This window comes from Bos indicus x Bos taurus, chromosome 26 (genome assembly GCF_003369695.1).
Source record: "Bos indicus x Bos taurus breed Angus x Brahman F1 hybrid chromosome 26, Bos_hybrid_MaternalHap_v2.0, whole genome shotgun sequence".
Lineage (NCBI taxonomy): Eukaryota > Metazoa > Chordata > Mammalia > Artiodactyla > Bovidae > Bos > Bos indicus x Bos taurus.
In genome coordinates this window covers 35,287,913-35,310,007 of record NC_040101.1, presented here as the reverse complement: position 1 = coordinate 35,310,007, position 22,095 = coordinate 35,287,913, and the positions used below count along the sequence as shown (strand labels likewise).

The window sequence follows — 22,095 nt, the reverse complement described above, 5'->3', positions numbered from 1 at the left end:
ATCTCCCCGTGTCGTTCTTTTTTTCCTTTTCCCTCCTTTTCTCTCTCTGTTCTTCTTTCAGGATGACTCCTTGGAACACAGGAGCTTTATTGGCTTTCTGTGTTAATCAAGGAAGATCAAGCTCTGCTCTTTGCTTTACTATCCTTTTGCCTAGGCTGTCATCCTGAGGGTACCCCTGGATCCTGCTGGGGCTAGACCCTGGCAGGAGCCTTTTTTTTTTTTAATTAGCCACACCTGGACCCAATCCCAGGGCATCCCAAGTGGTGCTAGTGGTAAAGAACTGTTCTGCCCATGCAGGAGACATAAGAGACATGGATTTGATCCCTGGGTTAGGAAGATCCCCTGGAGGAGGGCCTGGCAACCCACTCCAGTATTCTTTCCTGGAGAAGTCCCTGAACAGAGGAGCCTGATGAGTTACAGTCCATAGGTCACAAAAAGTCAGATATGAGTGAACCGACTTGGCATGCACACAAGGGCCCAATCCCAGTACAGCTAAACCAGCTAGACTGGAATTTCCAGAGTGATCATTGGACACAGAGAAAACAAAATTAAAGCACAATTTATTTTTATCATTGGGGCAAAGTCTACTCAGAATAGAGTGCAAAGTGGATGTAATTGGTCTTTTTATATCAGAGAGGCCCAAGTTGAATTAGCAGGGACTGTTATAAAAGCTTTAGATTTCAGGCTCACAGTCATCTGAGTAAGAAGAGAAGGCGTCAATGGATCTGGCTGTGGTCCTCGTGCTCTGTCTCTCCTGTCTGCTTCTCCTCTCACTCTGGAAACAGAGCTCTGGGAAAGGGAAGCTCCCGCCAGGCCCCACTCCTCTCCCAATTCTTGGAAATATCTTTCAGTTAGATGTTAAGAATATCAGCAAATCTTTAACCAGTGTAAGTAGATTTTATGTTTCTCCAGGGTCTTGCAAATGGTAAGTAAGTTAAGCCTAATTATGACGCTAATACATAAGTTTCTATGGGCACACTGTCAAAATATGTAAATGTGAAGCAAATTACTTCCTGTAAATTTTGACACTTTTCTTGCCTAAATAGAGGAAAAAGGAATGTGTTTTTCGAGTAGAGAAACACTTAGCTCTTTGTATGGTAAAATGAAAATAATAAAGTATTAAAAGCTGGGAGTGTTGCCTCCCTCCTTTGTTTCACAGCCATTTGCTATGATTTGGGGCTGATTTTTGGCATTTTGTGATTCAAGATTTTCTTCCAGAAGTCATATACTACGTAAGCCGCTTGTTTTGTTCAGAGTCAGGAAAATATAACTTTTTTGCAAAAGGAGATTGTGCCTGATGTAGAGGAATTGACTTGGGATCAAGACAAGCATGAGTGATTGAAAGAAAGAAGTCATCACTCAGGATTCTGCAGGAAGCTGCCGTCTGTACCCTGTGAATGCTGCAGGGTGTCAGATGCTGTTCTTCCATGAGATGCAGTCTCTCCAAGCACTGCCTCTACAATGTTTCCTCTCTTTCTGTATTAGTCATACCAGTGGATCTCAAACGAGGCTGGGAATTTATTTTTTGAAATGATAAATTTCTAGTATTCATCATAGGGCTATACAATCAGAATTCTAAGCGCTGCTGTGTGAGTGATTCTGAAACAGTCAGCTGGCTGATGGTTTAAAGCTGGGCCTTGAGGACTGCTACATTCCTCTCATGGATCAGAGGGTGATTATGAAGATCTTCAAACTGGAATTCTTTATATATTAGCCCTGGGATGCTGGAAATACACCAGAATTCCCCTACTTTAGTTTCCTTATTTATAGTGGGGCAAATAAACCTGCTGAAAGTGCTGATTTGAGGATTAATTATAATCCGTGTACCAGTTATTTGGACCATTATCCAGGATCTCAGGTCATCCATAAGTGGAAACTGTAACAATCACCATCATACTTATGAATTGAATTGAGAAATATTTTAAGCTATGTGGCAGAATAAAAACATAATAGTAGGATGATAACACAGTCTGTATCAGGCACAATATATATCAAATATTGACTTCTTTTGCTATTACATGCATTTCCATTCCCAGCTCTCAAAAGTCTACGGCCCTGTGTTCACTGTGTATTTTGGAATGAAGCCCACAGTAGTTTTGCATGGATATGAAGCAGTGAAGGAAGCTCTGATTGATTTGGGAGAGGAGTTTTCTAGAAGAGGCAGTTTCCCAGTGATTGAAAGAAATGTTAAGGGACACGGTAGGTGTGTATTTGCACATGTTCAGCTTTGATAATGGGTAGGGGTGGTCAGGGTGAAAAACAGGAATTTCAGGAGCCCCCCAGCAGAGCTTGTTCGTCTCAGTCTCCCAAGTGTCAGTTCACGCCTCCTTCCCTAGGACCTCCCTCCTATTCTGTTTCTCCTCCCATCAGGAATCGTATTCAGCAACGGGAAAACGTGGAAGGAGACCCGGCGCTTCTCCCTCATGACGCTGCGTAATTTCGGGATGGGCAAGAGGAGCATCGAGGACCGCGTTCAAGAGGAAGCGCGCTGCCTGGTGGAGGAGCTGCGAAAAACCAACGGTGGGTGATCCTGTGCTGTGTAACTCTGACCTTAGCAGTCTTCTCTCTCTCTCCGGTGATGCTCTTGGCAACATTTCCAGGCAGCCACATCTTTCCTATGGGTGGTGGTTGCCAGTCTTTAGATGAAGGGGAGGAGGGTGTGAACCACAGACAGCCAGGGGAGCTTTTGTGTATCTACGATTGTCTCATGATGGTACACACCATGTAGGTATATATGTGTTTTAATAATACTCTATCCTGCACTTTGTGTTCAATTCAGAAATCACAAAGGATAGTTTTGAGTCTTTTCCTGAAAAAGAGAACAATGTCTTTCCTGTAGCATTAAAGTGGGTTTTCTATTCCAGAGCTTTTTACCAGGGAATACTTGTTAATTGGACAGGGTGAGAATGACACTTATGGGGGTGTCACACTTATGATGAGAATGACACTCATGAAACAGTGACATTTATGTTCATTTAATTGAACAATTTTTATACGTACAGCCTCACAGACATGTCTGAGAGTCACTTCAGGGCCCAAGGCTACAATTCTGGCAAATAGTAATGACATTTAGGGATTTTAATCGTTTCAGTTCAGTTCAGTTCAATTGCTCAGTCGTGTCCAACTCTTTGCGACCTCATGAATCACAGCACGCCAGGCCTCCCTGTCCATCACCAATTCCTGGAGTTCACTCAGACTCACGTCCATCGAGTCAGTGAGGCCATCCAGCCATCTCATCCTCTGTCGTCCCCTTCTCCTCCTGCCCCCAATCCCTCCCAGCATCAGAGTCTTTTCCAATGAGTCAACACTTTGCATGAGGTGGCCAAAGTACTGGAGTTTCAGCTTTTGCAGCATTCCTTCCAAAGAAATCCCAGGGCTGATCTCCTTCAGAATGGACTGGTTGGATCTCCTTGCAGTCCACGGGACTCTCAAGAGTCTTCTCCAACACCACAGTTCAAAAGCATCAATTCTTTGGCGCTCAGCCTTCTTCACAGTCCAACTCTCACATCCATACATGACCACAGGAAAAACCATAGCCTTGACTAGACGAACCTTTGTTGGCAAAGTAATGTCTCTGCTTTTGAATATGCTATCTAGGTTGGTCATAACTTACCTTCCAAGGAGTAGGCATCTTTTAATTTCATGGCTGCAGTCACCATCTGCAGTGATTTTGGAGCCCCCAAAAATAAAGTCTGACACTGTTTCCACTGTTTTCCCATCTATTTCCCATGAAGTGATGGGACCAGATGCCATGATCTTCATTTTCTGAATGTTGAGCTTTAAGCCAACTTTTTCACTCTCCACTTTCACTTTCATCAAGAGGCTTTTGAGTTCCTCTTCACTTTCTGCCATAAGGGTGGTGTCATCTACATATCTGAGGTTATTGATATTTCTCCCGGCAATCTTGATTCCAGCTTGTGTTTCTTCCAGTCCAGCATTTCTCATGATGTACTCTGCATATGAGTTAAATAAGCAGGGTGATAATATACAGCCTTGACGTACTCCTTTTCCTGTTTGGAACCAGTCTGTTGTTCCATGTCCAGTTCTAACTGTTGCTTCCTGACCTGCATACAGATTTCTCAAAAGGCAAGTCAGGTGGTCTGGTATTCCCATCTCTTTCAGAATTTTCCACAGTTTATTGTGATCCACACAGTCAAAGGCTTTGGCATAGTCAATAAAGCAGAAATAGATGTTTTTCTGGAACTCTCTTGCTTTTTCCATGATCGTTTAGGTATGTCTTAATGCAGTTCTCAATTATAACTTCATTTAAATGTAGCATTAAAAAAAAAAAAACATTTACTGTGTATTTGCCTTTACTGTGTATTTGAGCTTTCTCCATTGTAATTTTCCCATTTCTAGTTGTGGCTTTTTCTTTTCTCTTAGAGAAGTCTCTTATACTATTTCCTGTAAAGTTGATTTGGTGATGCTGAAGTCTTTTAGCTTTTGCTTGTCTGTAAAATTTGATTGAGAATCTGATTGAGAAACTTGTGAGTAGAGCATTCTTGTTTGTCGATTTTTTCTTTCAATCACTTAAAAAATTTTTTTTAAGTATGTCAGACCACTTTCTTCTGGCCTGCAGAATTTCTGTTGAAAAGTCAGCTGATTGTGTAATGGGAGTTTCCTTATGTTTAACTTGTTAATTTTCCCTTGCAGCTTTTAATCTCTCTTTAATTGTTTGACATTTTAATTACAATGCATATTGATTTATTGCTTTTTGGGTAAACCTGTTCAGGACTCTGTGTTTCCTGGACTTGGTTGTCTGTTACTGATCCCAGGTTAGGGAAGTTTTTAGCTATTTTGTCTTCAGATGTGTTCTCTGACCCTTTATCTTTCTCTTCTTCTCCTGGAACCTCTATAATGTGAGTGTATGATTGCTGGTGTCAGAGTCTCCTAAACAGCCCTCATTTCTTTTCATTATTTTTTCTCTTCCTTGTCAGTGATTTCTGCTTCACTGTCTTTCATCTCAGTGATCCATTCCTCCATTTCATTTAGTCTGTTCTTGATTCCTTCTAGTGTATTTTTCATGTCAGTTATTATATTCTTCATCTCTGTTTGGTTGTTCTTTATATTTTTCAATTATTTCTTAAAAACTACTAACTTCTTGCTTAGTGTATCCATTCTTCTCCAAAGTTCTTTGATCATCTTTTTTTTTTTTTCCATTTGAGTCATGTGGCATATGGGATCTTAGTTCCCTGACCAGGGATGAAACCTATACCTTCTACAGTGGAAACACAGTTTCTTAACCACTGGATCATCAGAGAACCCCTGATCATCTTATTGATCATTACCCTGAACTCTTTCTTGAGTAAATTATATATCTCTACTTCATTTTGAAACACGTTCTTCTGTTGCCCCATTTTTTCTCCCTAACTTGCTATTTTTATTTCTGTATATCTGGTAGGTTGGTTATAATTCCTGACCTTGGAGAAATAATGTTTTTTAGGAGATGTCCAATGTATCCCAACAACACACTGCCCACTCATCATTAGAGCTGTATTGATCAGGATTTCCCCCATGTGGACTGTGTTTGTCTTTCTATTGTGGGCTGACTACTGTAGGCAACCTGATAGTCTTGGTTGACCTTGGTCAGATTGGCTGACTGTTCCTGCCTTGTACAGAGGTTGCCAGTTGCTGCTTGGTCGTGCTGTCCCAAGAAGTGGCTGATTGTGGAACCCTGGGGCATTCCAGAGGTAGTGCTGGTTCACTAGTGGGTGAGTCAGGGTTCACGAGATCCAAGGATTGGTGCCTGACCACTGGAAGGTAAAGCCAGGTGCTGGATCACATGCTGGCCCAGGGGAGCAGAGCCAGATCCTGGAATCTGCCTAAGGGGCCCAAGGATTCCAGAGTTGGTATGGGACTGCTGGTTGGTGAGACTGGTTCCTGACACAGCAGGTTGTGGGTTCTGGGATATTCAGAAGCTTGTGTTGGCCTGCTGGTTGTTGAGGATGGGGCAACAGGAAAGGCGCTGGCCTTTTAGAATTGGGTGGGTTGGGTCCATAATCTGCAGTGCTCTGGGGCTGGTGTCTGTCCACCAGTGGGTGAGGCTGGTGCTGAGCCTAGGCAGGTCTGAAGTCCAGCAGGTTGGCGCTGGCCTGATGATAACTGGGCTGGTCCACAGACTGTAGGCCTGTGGTAGTCCTGTGACCGGTGTCCACTCATGTTGCAAAGGGCTGGTCACAAGGCTAGGGCAGGCCTACTGGTTGGCAGAGCCAGGGCCTAGCTGGTGCTATTGTATGTATGTGCAGTCAGTCGTGTCCAACCCCATAGACTGTAGCCCACCAGGCTCCTCCATCCATGGAATTTTCTAGGCAAGAATACTGAAGTGGGTTGCCATTTCCTTCTGCAGGGAATCTTCCTGACCCAAGGATCAAACCTGTGTCTCTTGCATCACCTGCATTGGCGGGTTCTTTACCAGTTAAGCCACCATTTACCTACTGGTATGTGGACTGGGTCTGCATGCTGTGGGGTTGTCATTGTCCTGGGGTTCTTATCCACATGCTAACGGTGAGGCTTGTCTGACGAGAGCAGGCTTGCTGGTTCGTAGGGCTGGGGATTCTGGCAGTGGTGCCTGACCAGTGGTGTTTGAGCTGAGTCCTTTGCTTTCTGATTGTAGGGCCCTGGAATTCCTGGGTCTAGTGCCTGTGCAGTGCTGTTTGGAGCTGAGTCCTGGTCCTCTGGTGGACAGGGCTGTGTACAGGGGTGGTTGTAAGGTCAGAGAATCTTAAGGCAGCCTCTCTGCTGGTGGGTAGGGCTATGTCTCCATTCAGTTAGCTGCTTGGCCTTGGGCAAGTCCTGGTGCCTACAGGCTCTTGGGAGGTAGGAGGGGGCTGGGTCATGATACTAAGCTAGAGGGAAGATTCCAAAATGGCACTTGCCAGCACCAGTGTCCAGGGGGCAGAGCAAGCTCCCCAAAATGGCTCCTGCCAGTATTTATGGCCCCAGGGTGAGCCCCAGGTGCCTCCGACCTCTCTGGGAGGCTCTTCGAGATCAGCAGGTGGGTCTGACCCAGGCTTCTTTCAAATGAATGCTTCTATGCTGGGTACAAAGCCTGTGAAATTTTGTATGTCCTCTTCATGAGTGGAGTTTCTATTTCCTCAGCCCCCTGGGACAGCTGAAAGTAAGCCCCGCTGGCCTTCAAAGCCAAACATTCTGGGGATTCATCTTCCTGTTGCAGGACCATCAGGCTGGGGAGTCCAGTGTGGGGCTCAGAAAACTCACTTCTTGAGGCAGTCTCTGCAATTGTAATTTTTCTTGCCTTTGTGCTTTGCTTATGTCGGGGTGTGGTACTTCACCGCTCCTTCTCATCTCCTTGTGATTTCTTCTTTATATCTTTATTTGTTGAAGATCTTTTCTGGTGGCTTCTGGTTTTTTTTCATCGATGAAACCAGAAAAAACCTTTCTTCTGTATATTGTTATAGTTTGGGGATGCCCACGAGAGGAGATGAGCTCAGGATCTTCCTGCTCTGCCATCTTTGCTAGTCTCCTCCCACAGTACTTTATCTGTAATTGTTGATGGACCTTTAGAATGTTTCAGGGGAGTGCAGCCATCTCTTTGAGATCCTGATTCAGCTATTTTGCATGAAAACTCAAAAGTGGGATTGCTGGGTAATATGGTAAATGTCTTTTTATTGTTTGAGGAATGGCCATACTGCTTTTCATAGTAAATCGTCTGACATTCTATCAAGTATACATAAGGGTTCAATTTCTCAACTCCCTCATCAACACTTGTTATTTTCTTCTTCTCTCTCTCCTTCCCTCCCTTCTTCCTCCCTTTCTTTCTTTCTTTTCTGATAATGGCCATACTAACAGGTGTGAGGTGCTACCTCTTGCTTTTGATTTTCATTTTCTAATGCGTAGTTTAAATTCAGACAGTTCTGGGTTTTTTTTCTTTTTTGTAATGCAAATTCCTGATGTTGGCTGTGATTGCCAAGGCATCTACTTCCAAACAGCATCCGTTTCAAAGGTGGTTATCTGAAATAAACACAAGCTAGCCAGGAGACTAAAGAGCTCTTCCCACTGAGCCTCCTTTGTTCTTGGATGATTTCAATTACAAGCGTTTTGGCTACTTGTTTTTTCTCTTCCAGTGCTTTGTATTTCCACTTTCTATGTTCTAAATTCACCCATAATGAGCCCTTGAAACCCTGTGCCCTGAACTTTACCGCAGTGAGAGCAGAACTCTGGGCCCCTGTGTGAGTTGTCCCTCTCTGTCACTCTCCACTCACAACCTCACAGTGTGTTCCCCAGGTGTGTTGGCAATATCCAGGTCTTGGTGATAAAGTTCTATGTTTCAAAGTTTCCTGATGACTTTTGCTGAAGGACTTCTTGCAGTCATAAAAAGCATCACAAGGTCTAGTTCTTCTATAGCTTTGGTTATTGATAGGCTGAGACTAGCACAAAACATGATAATTAACTTAATACTTTCATGTGATTTTCTGTTGCTGCTCAGTGTTCTGTTGTTTTAACTTTATGAACCCTTTTTAGCATTTCTTCTAAGACATGTCTTTGTTGTTGTTGTTATTTAGTTGCTAAGTCATGTCCAGCTCTTTTGAGACCCCATGGACTGTAGCCCACCAGGCTCCTCTGTCCATGGGATTTCCCAGGCAAGAATACTGGAGTGGGTCGCCATTTCCTTCTCCAGGGGATCTTCCCAACCCAGGGATTGAACCTGCATCTCATGCATTGGCAGGAGGGTTCTTTACCCCTAAAACACCAGGGAAACCCCAAATCATGTCTAGTGTGGATTAACTCCCTCAGCTTTTGTTTATTTGAGAAAGTGAATATTTGTCTTTTATTTTTGAAAAATTGTCTTGTCAGATAGGGTATTCTTGGTTGATAGCTTTTTTCTTTTCACGTTTTGAGTATATCATCCCATTGTTTTCTGGCCTGCAATGTTTTTGCTTAGAAATCAGTTGTTAGTATTATGACAGTTCTACTGGATCTGACATATCACTTGTCTTGCTGCTGTCAAAATTCTCTCCTTGTCTCTGATTTTGACAGTTTGAGTATAATGTATCTCAGTGTGAGTTTCTTTTGTTCATCCTAGTTAGAGTGTACTGGCCTTCTAGAATCTGTGTCAGTTTTTCACTCAGATGTAGGAAGTTTTTGCCATTATTTCTTCAAATAAGCTTTCTCTCTCTCTTTTCCCATAATGTGTATATGGATCCCCTTGTTGATGTCCTGTAAGTCCCTTGTATTTTCTTCACTCTTTAAAATTTTTTTTTTCCTTTTGTTCTTCTGAGTAATAGCAAATGACCCACCTTTAAGCAAAAATTTTATGTGACTTATTGTATTCTTCAACTTGACAGATTTCAGCTGTTTTTAAGAAATGCATTCTGTTTCTTGATATTCTCATTTGTTCATGCATCATTTCCTTGAGTTTGTGGAACATCATGTCACTTTTTTTTGGCCTCACTGTGAGGCATGTGAGATCTTAGCTCCCAGACCAGGGATCGAACCAGTGACTTTGCATTGGAAGCACACCATCTTAACTACTGGGCCACTAGGAAAGTCCCTGCATCACTTTCTGATAAAAACTTTGTTTAGTAAGTGATATTACTCCATTCCTTTAGGATCAGTTTCTGGGATTTATTTTGTACATTGTTTGAGCCATTTTTCCTGCTTCTTTGTGTGTTTCATGACTTTATGTTTAGATTCATTAACTTGAAAAAATAGCTACTTCTTCCAGATTTGATGGACCAGCTTTATATAGAGCAAAAACACTTAGCAAGCATCTTGGCTGGAGATTCTGGGGCCCTCCGAAACCTGTTTCTTTTGGTGGCCGCAACTACTGTGGGCTTGTGTGTAGAATTTCATGACTAGGAAAGCTTGCCAAGCTCATTCTCAGGAGCTAGTCCTCTCTTGCTCTCTTTGTTTGCACACTGAAAGTTCTGTAGTTCAACAGAAGCAAGCTCTTCCACCTTCCCTTTTTCAGTGGCATCCAAAATCTGTAGGCTCCCCTTCAATGCCCTGAATCAGGTTAGACAGTTACCAGTCCTTTGAGTTGCCTTCCAAAAAAACCAGGACACTGGGTGAAACTCCACTCCTCTCCCCACCTTACAGGATGAGCCTCAAGTTGTGCACCTTCTTTAGACTGTGTCAGGCCGTGCTGGTCACAGCAAATCACTTCTCTCACCCTCTGTTCTCAGTGATTCCAGACATCCAGACTATGCCAGTTTTGTCAGCACTCCAAGCGAGGCAGGACAGAAGCCACTTCCTCAAGCAGCCCACTGCAGCATTGAATGCATGCTTCATTCATTTCTTTCCTGGGTTAATCACAACCTGGGGCATTCTTTTCAGAGAAGGCAATGGCACCCCACTCCAGGCCTCTTGCCTGGAGAATCCCGTGGACGGAGGAGCCTGGTAGGCTATAGTCCATGGGGTCGCTAAGAGTCAGACAGGACTGAGTGACTTCACTTTCACTTTTCACTTTCATGCACTGGAGAAGGAAATGGTAGCCCACTCCAGTGTTCTTGCCTGGAGAATCTCAGGGACAGGGGAGCCTGGTGGGCTGCCGTCTCTGGGGTCACACAGAGTCGGACACGACTGAGGCGACTTAGCAGCAGCAGCAGCAGGGGCATTCTTTTGCCTCAGCATTGAGGTTTTGTGGGGGAGGTGTTGATGCAGGTGAAGTGATATTGCACTTCTTATCAGTTTTATTGTATCTGTTTTCAGCTTCGTAGTGGCCTATGGTATTGTGACTTCTTAAAAGTTTCTGGAAGTCTCATAAAGAAATTGTAATCCACATATCATTGCTAAACCGGTGTTTCTGTAGGGGAAGGAAGGCTGGGACTTCCTCTTACATCATCATTCTGATGTTACTCCTTACTGTATTTTGATTCAAGTAATCTTTAATCACATCTATATATGTGAATATTGTATCTCTCTTTCTATTGTGATTTTTTTTAAAGTTGATTTATTTATTTGACTGCTTCAGGCCTTAGCTGTGGCACATGGAATCTTCACTGTGTCATGTGAAATCTTTCACTGAAGCACAAGGGCTGCCCCAGGGCCTATGGGATCTTAGCTCCCCAACCAGGGATCTAACCTGTATTCTTTGCATTACAAAGCAGATTCTTAACCACTGGACCACAAGGGAAGTCCCAGAATTTTCTTTGATTATTTGATTGCACCTATTTTATTTTATAGATCTCCTACCAAAAAAGAAAACTTTTCCTCTAGTATAATTTCTTCATTGGAAATATAATAAACTTGATGTAAATGATGAAAAATTTAAATTTATCAGCTTAATATTCTGTTGATGGGTAAACAGAAGACTAGCCCAGAGGTCCACATAATGCAGCCTTGCTTAATTAATTAATTTTTATGGTTATTGTAAATGAAGGTCATTTAATTCTTAAGCAAGGACATTTTTTTAACATTGAAATGACACATAAACTCCATTTACCAATTAACCCAGGTTTCACTTACCTGGGATTTATGTTTGATATGAAAATTATATTTTATATTTACTTTGGGCAAAAAATTCAGTTCATAATAATTGTTCACTCATATTAGTTTTTCTTCTCATACAGCATGGATTCTTCCTGCTTTTATACATTTATTTTTTCACATACACGAAGTCTACAATCTCTCTCTCTTTAGCTTCCTCATTGCTGATTCTACACATGACTCTTTCAACTATTCATTATATAAAAAACATTTCAAAGTCCCTAACTGTTCTCATTTTCCTATGTCAGTGTTTATGATACTCAGCACTGATAATGTTAGTAATTAAATGATACAAAAAATGGTCTCTTCAGTGTTTTCATCATTCACCCTTCAAATTAAGATACCTTAAGTGAAAAAGATATAAGAAAAGGCAGTGAATATGAATTGAATTTATTTTAAATTTTTTGGCTGTGCCATATGGTGTGTGAGATCTTAGTTCCCTGACAAAGGATCCCACCTGCACCCCCTGAAGTGGAAGCGTGGAGTCTTAGCCACTGGATGGCCAGGGAAGTCCCTGGATTGATTAAAAAAAAATTATTTAAATACCATTTGCAGCAACATGGATGGACTTAGAGATTATCATACTAAATGAAGTAAGTCAGAACGACAAAGACAAATATCATATGATATCAGTTGTGTGTGGAATCTGAAATGTGACACAAATGAGTATATCTGTGAAAAACACAGACTCACAGACATAAAGAATATACTTGTAGTTTCCAGCAGTGAGAGAGGGAAGGCTTGGAAGTTTGGATTAGAAGAGGTAAACTATTACAAATGTAATGGATAAACAACAGGGTACTACTGTCTTGAACAGGGAACTATATTAAATATCCTATGATAAACCATAATGGAAAAAATTTTGAAAAATTATATATATATATGTATGTATGTATAACTGAAACACTTTTCTGTACAGTAGAAATTAACAATGTAAATAAACTATACATCAATACAATTTAAAGATAAGTAGATAAACCTTCTTTAAATAGGTTAACATGGTCTTTTAGATTAAGGTAAAAGTTATGTGTCAATTTTTACATTTTGAATATTTTGCTGTTAAGGGAAACAACAAATATTGATTTAAAGTTTCTAACAGTCTACCTGTTGTTTCAAAGATAAAAGTGTTTCATGTGTATGTTTTAATGGTGTGTTTAAATGTTTGTTATTCTTCAGGGTTGCCCTGTGATCCTACTTTCATCCTGGGCTGTGCTCCCTGCAATGTGATCTGCTCCATTATTTTCCAGAACCGTTTTGATTATAAAGATCAGACTTTTTTAAATCTAATGAAAACAGTAAATGAAAATATCAAGATTTTGGGCTCTCCGTGGATTCAGGTGAGGCCAAGGGCCTTTCTTCTGGAGGAATCACTTATTCTCTTTTTTCCATGAGGTCCAGTTCTCTATACACCAAGCTGTGAGGTGAAAGTGTGAAGAGCACAGCCCTGCCCGGAGCTTAGCATCATGGAGTGCTCATCTGGGGCTGCTGGCTGAGCCCTTTAATGTTAGACAGGAAAATACATGCCCACAATTCAGTCCTGTTGACACTGTTCAGTGGTTTTTATACCAATTTTCAAAGCCCAGCTTCCATAAACTACTTTGGTAACATCCCCAAAGCATGCCCACACCAATAGAAGGACTTCCAGGCCCTTCTGGAAAGGCTTCATTACTCACAAGTCTTGTCATTCAGTTTCCACCTACTTACTACTCCACCACCTTAGCTGGCAGAAATACCTGCATTTAGGAAGGAGGAGAATCTCCTTTGAGTGAAAGAGTGCTGCCAGGGAACACTGACTGGGTTAGGACTGTTTGATGCTTCAGTTGGCATCCTAACTGACAAGGTAATTGCTTTGGGGATGACAAAAAAAGTTTTTTTTTTTTTTTTTTGGTGTAGCAACCACAAACCAACATCACGGGTGTACCCTATACTGAGCTGACACGTTCTGCCTTCTGCCTAAAAGACGGTGGTGTGACCTTACAGAGGTCACTTAAGTGCTCTGGTGCTCAGTTACTTTAGCCATAAGATGTTGAGTTTCGTGGTGTCTTTAGGACACTTTCTGGAGAAGGAAATGACAACCCACTCCAGTCCTCTTGCCTGGAAAATCCCATGGACAGAGGAGCCTGGTGGGCTACAGTCCATGACTCGCAAAGAGTCAGACCTGACTGAGCGACTTCACTTTCACTTTCTTCACTTAGGACCCTTTCAGTCCTATTAATAAAATACTTATTTTATGTTGGAGTCTATGAGACAGAGGTAGAAACATCAGGGACCAGCTCTGTGCTCTGTATCAGGATGTGCAAACTCTCTTAACCTCTGTTGTCATCTACAAAGTGTGAGTCATTGACCTTTGTGCTGACCCTTATTTCATGGTTGTAGAGAAGAACTGATGTGAAAAACAGGGAGAATTGATGTGAAGATGTTTTCATACTGGAAACATGATATGTACATACAGGAAATGATTATTTTTTTGATCCCTGACCAGAATTTTCTCCTTGAAATACTTCTATCAGCATAGAAAATTATGTATTTGTATAATAAAAATACTCCTCAACATTTACAGACCATATTTATTTTAATATTTATACTACAATTTCCAACTAGGACTTGGCATGTAAGTTTTAACTATTTATTTAATAAACTGTAGTTTTCTCTTCTAGGTCCTCAATATTTTCCCTGTGCTCCTTGATTTTTTCCCATGGAGTTATAGTTATAAAAAACTTTATACAAATACTGCTTATGTAAAAAATTATGTTTTGGAGAAAACAAGGGAACACCAAGCATCCCTGGATATTAACAATCCTCGAGACTTTATTGATTGCTTCCTGATCAAGATGGAGCAGGTAATAGGCTAAAGACAGCTCAATTATTTGATTACTTGTGCATTTTATAGATCATTGAATCTTCTGTATTTACCAAGGATGTTCCAGTGGTCTGGCAAGCAATGCTGACAAGCATTTTAAGTACTTGTGTGCATGAATCTATGCTAACCATAATGGTTAGCATAGATAGATGTAATATTTAGTCATTAAATAAGTGAAATACCTTGATTTTGCTCTTTGGGTGCTAATAATCTACCCAAGGAAAAACAGAATGATGTCATAGGTGAATTGGAAACTGATAACAATGAGTTAAAAGTAACAAAATATCATAGTATAATATGATGATGAACATGATCATAGCATACACAGTGTAAAGGGAATAAAGAATGACTAGGTCTAACTGGGCTTCCTGCTTGGCTGGTAGTTGCAAATAGATCAACATATTTGCATCGAAGGACAAGGGAGGGAATATGAGATGGATGAATGATGTATGTATGATGCTGTTTACATAGGCATGTGATGGCAAAGAGTAGGTGTGTGGACAGAAGAAGCCTTAATTGAGTGTAAAGTAAATGGATTAGCAAAGATACGGAGTTATATTATATGATGTGAGCATGAACCCTGCACCCCATGTTGGAAAGACCATTTTCCCCACATGAATTATCTTGGCAACCTTGTCAGAAATCAACTGACTCATAATTTGAGCATTTGTGCAATCTGGCATCTGTTTCAGTAAGCTAAATGTCAGTTTTTACATCAGTGGCACATCATCTGGACATCTTAATTACTAGTTTCGTAATTAGTTTTGAAGTTGAGTAGTGTGAGACCTCTAATTTTTTGTCATTTTATAAGATTGTTTTTGTTTTTCTGTGCCACTTAAATTTAGGATAAACTTGTCAATTTATGCAAAGAAATCAGTGGTGATTTTTATAGAGATTGTGTGAAATCTGTCAATTCATGGAGTAATGTTATTTAAAAAATTAAGGTGAAATTCACATCAATTCAGTTCAGTTGCTTAGGCATGTATGATTCTTTGTGTCCCCATGGACTGTAGCATGCCAGGCATCCCTGTCCATCACCTACTCCCAGAGCCTACTCAAATTCATGTCCACTGAGTTGGTGATGCCATTCAACCATCTCATCCTCTGTCGTCCCCTTCTCCTCCTGCCTTCAATTTTTCCCAACATCAGGCTCTTTTCCAATGAGTCAGTTCTTCGAATCAGGTGGCCCAAGTATTGGAGCTTCAGCTTCAGCATCAGTCCTTCCAATGAATATTCAGGACTGATTTCCTTTAGGATTGACTGGTTGGATCTCCTTGCAGTCCAAGGGCCTCTCAAGAGTCTTCTCCAACACCACCGTTCAAAAGCGTCAATTCTTTAGCATTCAGTTTTCTTTATGGTCCAACTCTCACATCTATATATGACTCCTGGAAAAGCCATAGCTTTGACTATGGACCTTTGCTGGCAAAGGAATGTCTCTGCTTTTTAATATGGTGTCTAGGTTGGTCATAACTTTCCTTCCAAGGAATAAGCATCTTTTAATTTCATGGCTGTAGTCACCATCTGCAGTGATTTTGGAACCCAAGAAAATAAAGTTTCTCACTGTTTCCATTGTTTCCCTATCTATTTGCCAGGAAGTGATGGGACCGGATGCCATGATCTTCGTTTTTTGATTGTTGAGTTTTAAGCCAACTTTTTCACTCTCCTCTTTCACTTTCATCAAGAGGCTCTTTAGTTCCTCTTCATTTTCTGCCATAAGGGTGGTGTCATCTGTGTATCTGAGGTATTGGTATTTCTGCCGGCAGTCTTGATTGCAGCTTGTGCTTCATCCAGCCTGGCATTACATGTATGTACTCTGCATATAAGTTAAATAAGCAGGGTGACAATATACAGCATTGACGTACTCCTTTCCCAATTTGGAACCAGTCTGTTGTTCCATGTCTGGTTCTAACTGTTGCTTCTTGACCTGTATACAGATTTCTCAGGAGGCAGGTCAGGTGGTCTGGCATTCCTGTTTCTTTCAGAATTTTCCACAGTTTTCTGTGATCCACACAGTCAAAGGATTTAGTGTAGTCAATAAAGCAGAAGTAGATGTTTTTCTGGAACTCTCTTGCTTTTCTGTGATCCAGCGGATTTTGGCAATTTGTTCTCTAGTTCCTCTGCCTTTTCTAAATCCACTTGAACATCTGGAAGATCTTGCTTCAGGTACTGTTGAAGCCTGGCTTGGAGAATTTTGAGCATTACTTTGCTAGTGTGTAAGATGAGTGCAAATGTGTGGTAGTTTGAGCATTCTTTGGCATTGCCTTTCTTTGAGATTGGAATGAAAACTGACCTTTTCCAGTCCTGTGGCCACTGCTGAGTTTCTCAAATTTGCTGGCATATTGAGTGCAGCACTGTAAAAGCATCATCTTTTAAAACATGAAATAGATCAGCTGGAATTCCACCACCTCCACTAGCTTTGTTTGTAGTGGTGCTTTCTAAGGCTTGCCTCACTTTGGACTCCATGATGTCTGGCTTGAGGTGAATGATCACACCATCATGGTTGTCTGGGTCATTAAGATCTTTTCTGTATAGTTCTTGCCACCCTTTCTTAGTATCTTCTGCATGCCATGCAATTAATAGTGTACATTTTGGTTGTATTTAGTGCATTCACAGTGTTGTGTGATCACTAGTTCCTGTTTCAAAACTTTCTCATCACTGTACAGAAGCATATGATGTCTATTAAATGATTGCTGTCCATTCTCTCCACCCCATCACGTGTCAACTTAACCTGCTTTATGTCTCTATGATTTGCCTTTTATGGATTCATTGTATAAAAGAACTCATAGCGTCACCCCTTTTGTTTCTGGCTTCTTTCACCCAATATAATGTTTTGGAGTATTTTCTAAGTTGTGATATGTATGAGCACTTTGTTTTTTTCATTTATGGATGAATAATATTCAATTGTATGTGTGTACTATAATTTTTTATGCATCCACATTATGGTCAACATTTGCGTTGTTTTTCTTTGGGTGTTCTGAAAGATACTGCTACTAATATTTGTGTACGAATTTCTTCATGGGCACATTTTCCTTTTTGTTTGATATTTTCCTTGGAGTGGAATTGAGTAGACGTATGATATTAATAATTTTATGTCTAACATTTGAGGAATAGTCAGACTTTCCAACAGTGACTGCAGCATTTATATTCCCACCAGCAATGTATAGAGTTCCTGTTTTCACACATAATTGCCAATACTTACTTTCTAATTTTTAACACTATTAAACCTTGCTTAGGTAATGTGAAATTGCATCTGGTTGTGACTATATTTTGTGTTTCCTTAATGAACAGTGACGTTGAATGTATTTTCTTGTTTGGAGAAATATCATCTAAGCCCTTTGCCTTTTTAAAACTGGGTTCCTTGTCATTGTTGTTGAGCTGTTTTTCCAACATATTGGTTGTCATTTCACATCTTTCATTATGCTTTTGATACATAAAAATTTTAATTTTATTGAAATTTGATATATATTAGACAGATACATATGTACACACGTGTATATATTTGTTAGTTTGGTGTCAAATTTAAGGATCAGTTGTCATTTCTGAGTTTCTAAAGCTATACTACAATGTTTTCTTCTAAGTGTTTTATAGATTTAACTCTTGTAAAATATTTTTCTGTTTTTTTAGAATTTATTTTTAATTGGAGGATAATTGCTTTACAATATTGTGCTAGTTTCTGCCATACATAATGGCAGAAAACATAAATCAGCCATAGAAATACATATGTCTCCGCCCTCTTGAACTTCCCTCCCACCTCCCACCTCCCACCTCCCACCCCCCACCTCCCACCTCCCACCTCCCACCCCCAACCCCATCCCACCCCTCCAGGTTGTCAGAGAGCGCTGGCCAGTGTGTTAATCTGATACATGTACATATTATAGAGTGATTACCACACTAAGTGAAGTTGCTCAGTTGTGTCCGACTCTTTGTGACCCGTGGACTGTAGCCCACCACATTCCTCCATCCATGGGCTTTTCCAGGCAAGAACACTGGAGTGGGTTGCCATTTCCTTCTCCAGGGGATCTTCCCAGCCCAGGGATTGAACCTGGGTCTCCCGCATTGTAGGCAGACGCTTTACCATCTGAGCCACCAGGGTTACCACACTAGCATCGGGTTAAGTCCTCTATCTACTCACATAATTACTATTTCCTTTTTTTTATGGTGAGGACATTCAACACATTATTCTGTTAGTAACTTTCACGTGTATAATACAGTATTATTAGCTATAATCACCATTATGTACATTAGATCCCCCAAACGTATTCATCATACACCTGGAGATTTTTATCCTTTGACCAATTATCTCCCTATTTCTCCTGCTACTCCCACCCCAACTCCTGATAGTTGCTATTCTGCTCTCTCTTTCTGTGAGTCTTTTGAGTTAGGCATTAAATATATATGTGTGTGTATCATATTTAAATTTTTCATCTATTTTGAGTTAAATTTTTTATATGGAGTGAGACAGGGTCCATTCAACGTTGCTGTTCATTAAGGAAACAAACACAAACACAGGGTCATGTCCTGTGTTTCTCCTGCACCTGGTTGTTCCTGCACCATGTCAGTCAGTGTAACTATCTCATAGTAACAAAATAATTCTAATTCTTCCCTCCATCCCTTGTAGCATGCTGTCATTCATTCCACCTGTATATAAGCAGATATATATTTATATATGAAGTATTCATAAGCATTACTCCATCAAATACATTGCTGTTATTTTGAACTTTTAGCTGTTAAATAAGTTATGAATGAGGAAAAGAAAACTTTTTTATGTTTATGCATTCTTTTCTTTGTAACTCTTTATTTCTTTATGTAGATGTGGTTTTGATTGATATGATTTTCCTTCTCTTGAAAGAATTTCTTTTAACACTTCTAGCAAGGTAGTCATACTGGTAACAGATTACTTCTTTTTTTTTTTTTTTTTTGGTCTGAGCAGTTCTTCATTTTTATACCCAGCAGTTTTGCAGGGTACACAGTCTTGGTTTGTGGTTTCTTTTTCTCAACACTTTAAATATTTCACTCCACTCTCTTCTTACTTGCAAGGTATGTGAGGTAAAGTCAGAATAATTCTCATCCTTTTTCCTTTTAAGCAAGGCACTTTTGGCTTTTTAAGAATTTTAAATCTACCTTTGACTTTTTGTAGTTTGAAAATGTATGCCTAGAGTAGGATTTGTTTTTGTTTTTTGGCAATATTTTAATCAGTGTTCTTTGAGTTTCTTAGATCTGTAGTTTGGTGTATGATACTAATTTAGGGGAAATTCTGATTCATTATTGTCTCAAATATTTTTTCTACTTCTTTTCCTCTTACTTTTCCTTCTGGCATTCCCACTATGAGTATGTTACACATTTTGAACTTGTCCCATAGTCCTTAGATTTGCTTTTTCCTTTTTCTGTCTCTCTTTTTAAAGTCTCTTTCTCTTTGTTTTAGAGGTTTCTACTGTGATATCCTCAACTTCATAGATTATTTCTTCACTGTGTCTAGTGTAATACTAAGCCTGTCTCCTACTATTATTATAGAACTCTTCATTTATCCTTTCAATTATTTCAATGTTTCCTTCATATATTTTGTGGCTCTGTTGTTTGGTGCACATAGGTGATGTTGTTATTGTTGTTGCCTAGTAGCTAAGTTCTGTCTGACTCTTTTGTGACCCCATGGGCTGTAGCCTGTTATGCTTCTTTGTTCATGAGATGTCCCAAGTGAGAATACTGGAGTGGGTTGCCATTTTCTTCTGCATGGGATCTTCCCAACCCAGGGATCAAACCTGGAGGCAGATTCTTTACTGCTGAGCCACTGGAGAAGCCCACATATAGATGTATAATGTTATAGCTTCTTGAAGAATTCACCTTTGTTGATCCAGTAAAAAAAACACTCCATTCTCATTTGTTCCATTTAATTTCTTTTTGATTAAAATCTAACTTTTTTTCTAACATTCCTGCTGTATTTGGTTACTCACTAATTGCAAAATCTTTTTCTCTCTATTTCATTCAACATATTTGTATCTCTCAGTCTTAAGTGGGTTTCTTGTAGACAATATGCAGTTTCTAATTGAAAAGAATTAACATAAAATATATTAATTATAGATATACAACATAGTGATTCAATATATGTATATAAGGCAAGATGATTAGTGTAATAAATGTAGTTACCATCCATTCACACATGGTTATAGGTTTTCTTTCTTGTAATGAGAACTTTTAGGATTTACTTTCTTAGAAACTTTCAGAGATACGATACAGTATTAACTATAGTCATCATGCTGTGTAGTAGTTACCCATGACTTATTTATTTTATAACTGGAATTTTGTACCTTTTGAGTTCCTTTATTCATCTTGACCACTCCCCATCTCTGGCAGCCAGTGTGTTCTCTGTATTTATGAGATCAGATTTTTAAAATATTTCACATGTAAGTTCGATCATATGGTAGTTATCTTTCTGTATCTGATATGTTTCATTTACTGTGATAACTTTAAGGGCCATCCTTCATGATATCACAAGTGTTAAGATTTTCTTTTCTTTTGCATGCCTGAATTATATTCTATACATGTATGGATATATAATAGCTTATATATATATATTTTAAAATTTTGTTCTTTAAATATCTGTCTTAAATTGTGAGTTTTAGTCAAAGTGACTAATCACTTTAATTTTGAAGAATTAGTTTAATATTAATGGCTTTATTTCTGTTCTGCTGCTTTTTGCTCTAATGCATTTTATGATTGCTGTTTCTCAATTTTTCCATTATAGTCATATTTTTTGTTTGATCAATTTTGCAGGCACTTTTTTAATGCCTTCTTCAAATTTTTTATGTTATTTTTTAATTGATTTCTTAGTACTTATAATGGGGATTACTGTTAACATCCTAAATATATAGCAGTCCAGTATAAATTGCTTCCACAGTAGCTTCAAATTGCATATGTTAACTCTGCTCCCAACCAATGTCATCTCCCTTTATTTTGTTGATGTTATAAATTTCATCTTTATATCTTTTGTGCCTAGAACAGGTATTTCTAATGATTTTTATTCAATTTTCTGTTAAATAATATAGAGAAGAAGAGTTTTTATACTAGATACAATAATATTAGCTTTAGTATTTACCTACATTATTATTTTTAACAAAAATATTTATTTGTCAATCTGGGTTGGAATTATCATGTAATACATTTTTGTTTTAAACTGAAAGGTGATTACCTTTGGCATTTCTTGTAGGGCCAGTCTTTTAAAAAGGAACCCTTAGGTTTTATTTTGGAGATGTCTTCTATCACCTATTTTGTGGAGAGATAGTTGTGCCAGATATAGAATTTTTGGTTGACATTTTTACACTGAGGACTTAATATCTTTCCATTGATTTATGGTTCCCACAGTTTCTGGAGAAAAATGACATATTATGCTATTGTGGGTCCTTTGTACATGATGAGTCACTTCTCCCTTGTTGCTTCAAACATTCTCTAGTTTTGGCTTCTGACAGTTTGATTAAAATACACCTTGCTCTGGGTCTTTTTGGCTTCAATATTCTTGGAGTTTGTTTAGCTTCTTTAATTCATACACATTCGTGTATTTCACCAAATTTTGTAAGTTTTCAGCCATTTTTTCCCCCCAAATATTTATTTTTTATTTCTTCTCTCTTTCTTTTCTGGGGCTCCCATTAAGTCGATGTTGGTATACTTGTTTGAGTTCCAGTTATATCTCAGGCTCTGTTCATTTTTCTTTCTTCCTTTTTCTTCCTGATATTCACAGGAAATTTCTGTTCTCCTGGCTTCATGTTTGATGGATTTTTTTTTTTTTTTTTGTGGGG

At 39.4% G+C, this 22,095-nt stretch overlaps 1 protein-coding gene across 2 annotated transcripts in view; it reads left to right on the top strand.

Moving 5' to 3' along the window:
* Positions 1–405: 405 nt before the first annotated feature.
* The window catches only part of LOC113884563 (cytochrome P450 2C19-like), a 35,443-nt gene continuing 13,753 nt past the window's right edge, over positions 406–22,095 (top strand). Inside the window, exons 1-5 of one of the 2 annotated variants that reach the window (XM_027529209.1) lie at positions 406–887; positions 2,037–2,199; positions 2,371–2,520; positions 12,625–12,785; positions 14,106–14,288. In XM_027529209.1, coding sequence (XP_027385010.1) covers positions 720–887; positions 2,037–2,199; positions 2,371–2,520; positions 12,625–12,785; positions 14,106–14,288 — 825 coding nt within the window. In that variant the 5' untranslated portion in view covers positions 406–719. Of the gene's footprint in view, positions 926–2,036; positions 2,200–2,370; positions 2,521–12,624; positions 12,786–14,105; positions 14,289–22,095 lie in introns of both variants that reach the window. The other variant, XM_027529210.1, reaches the window with a different exon arrangement.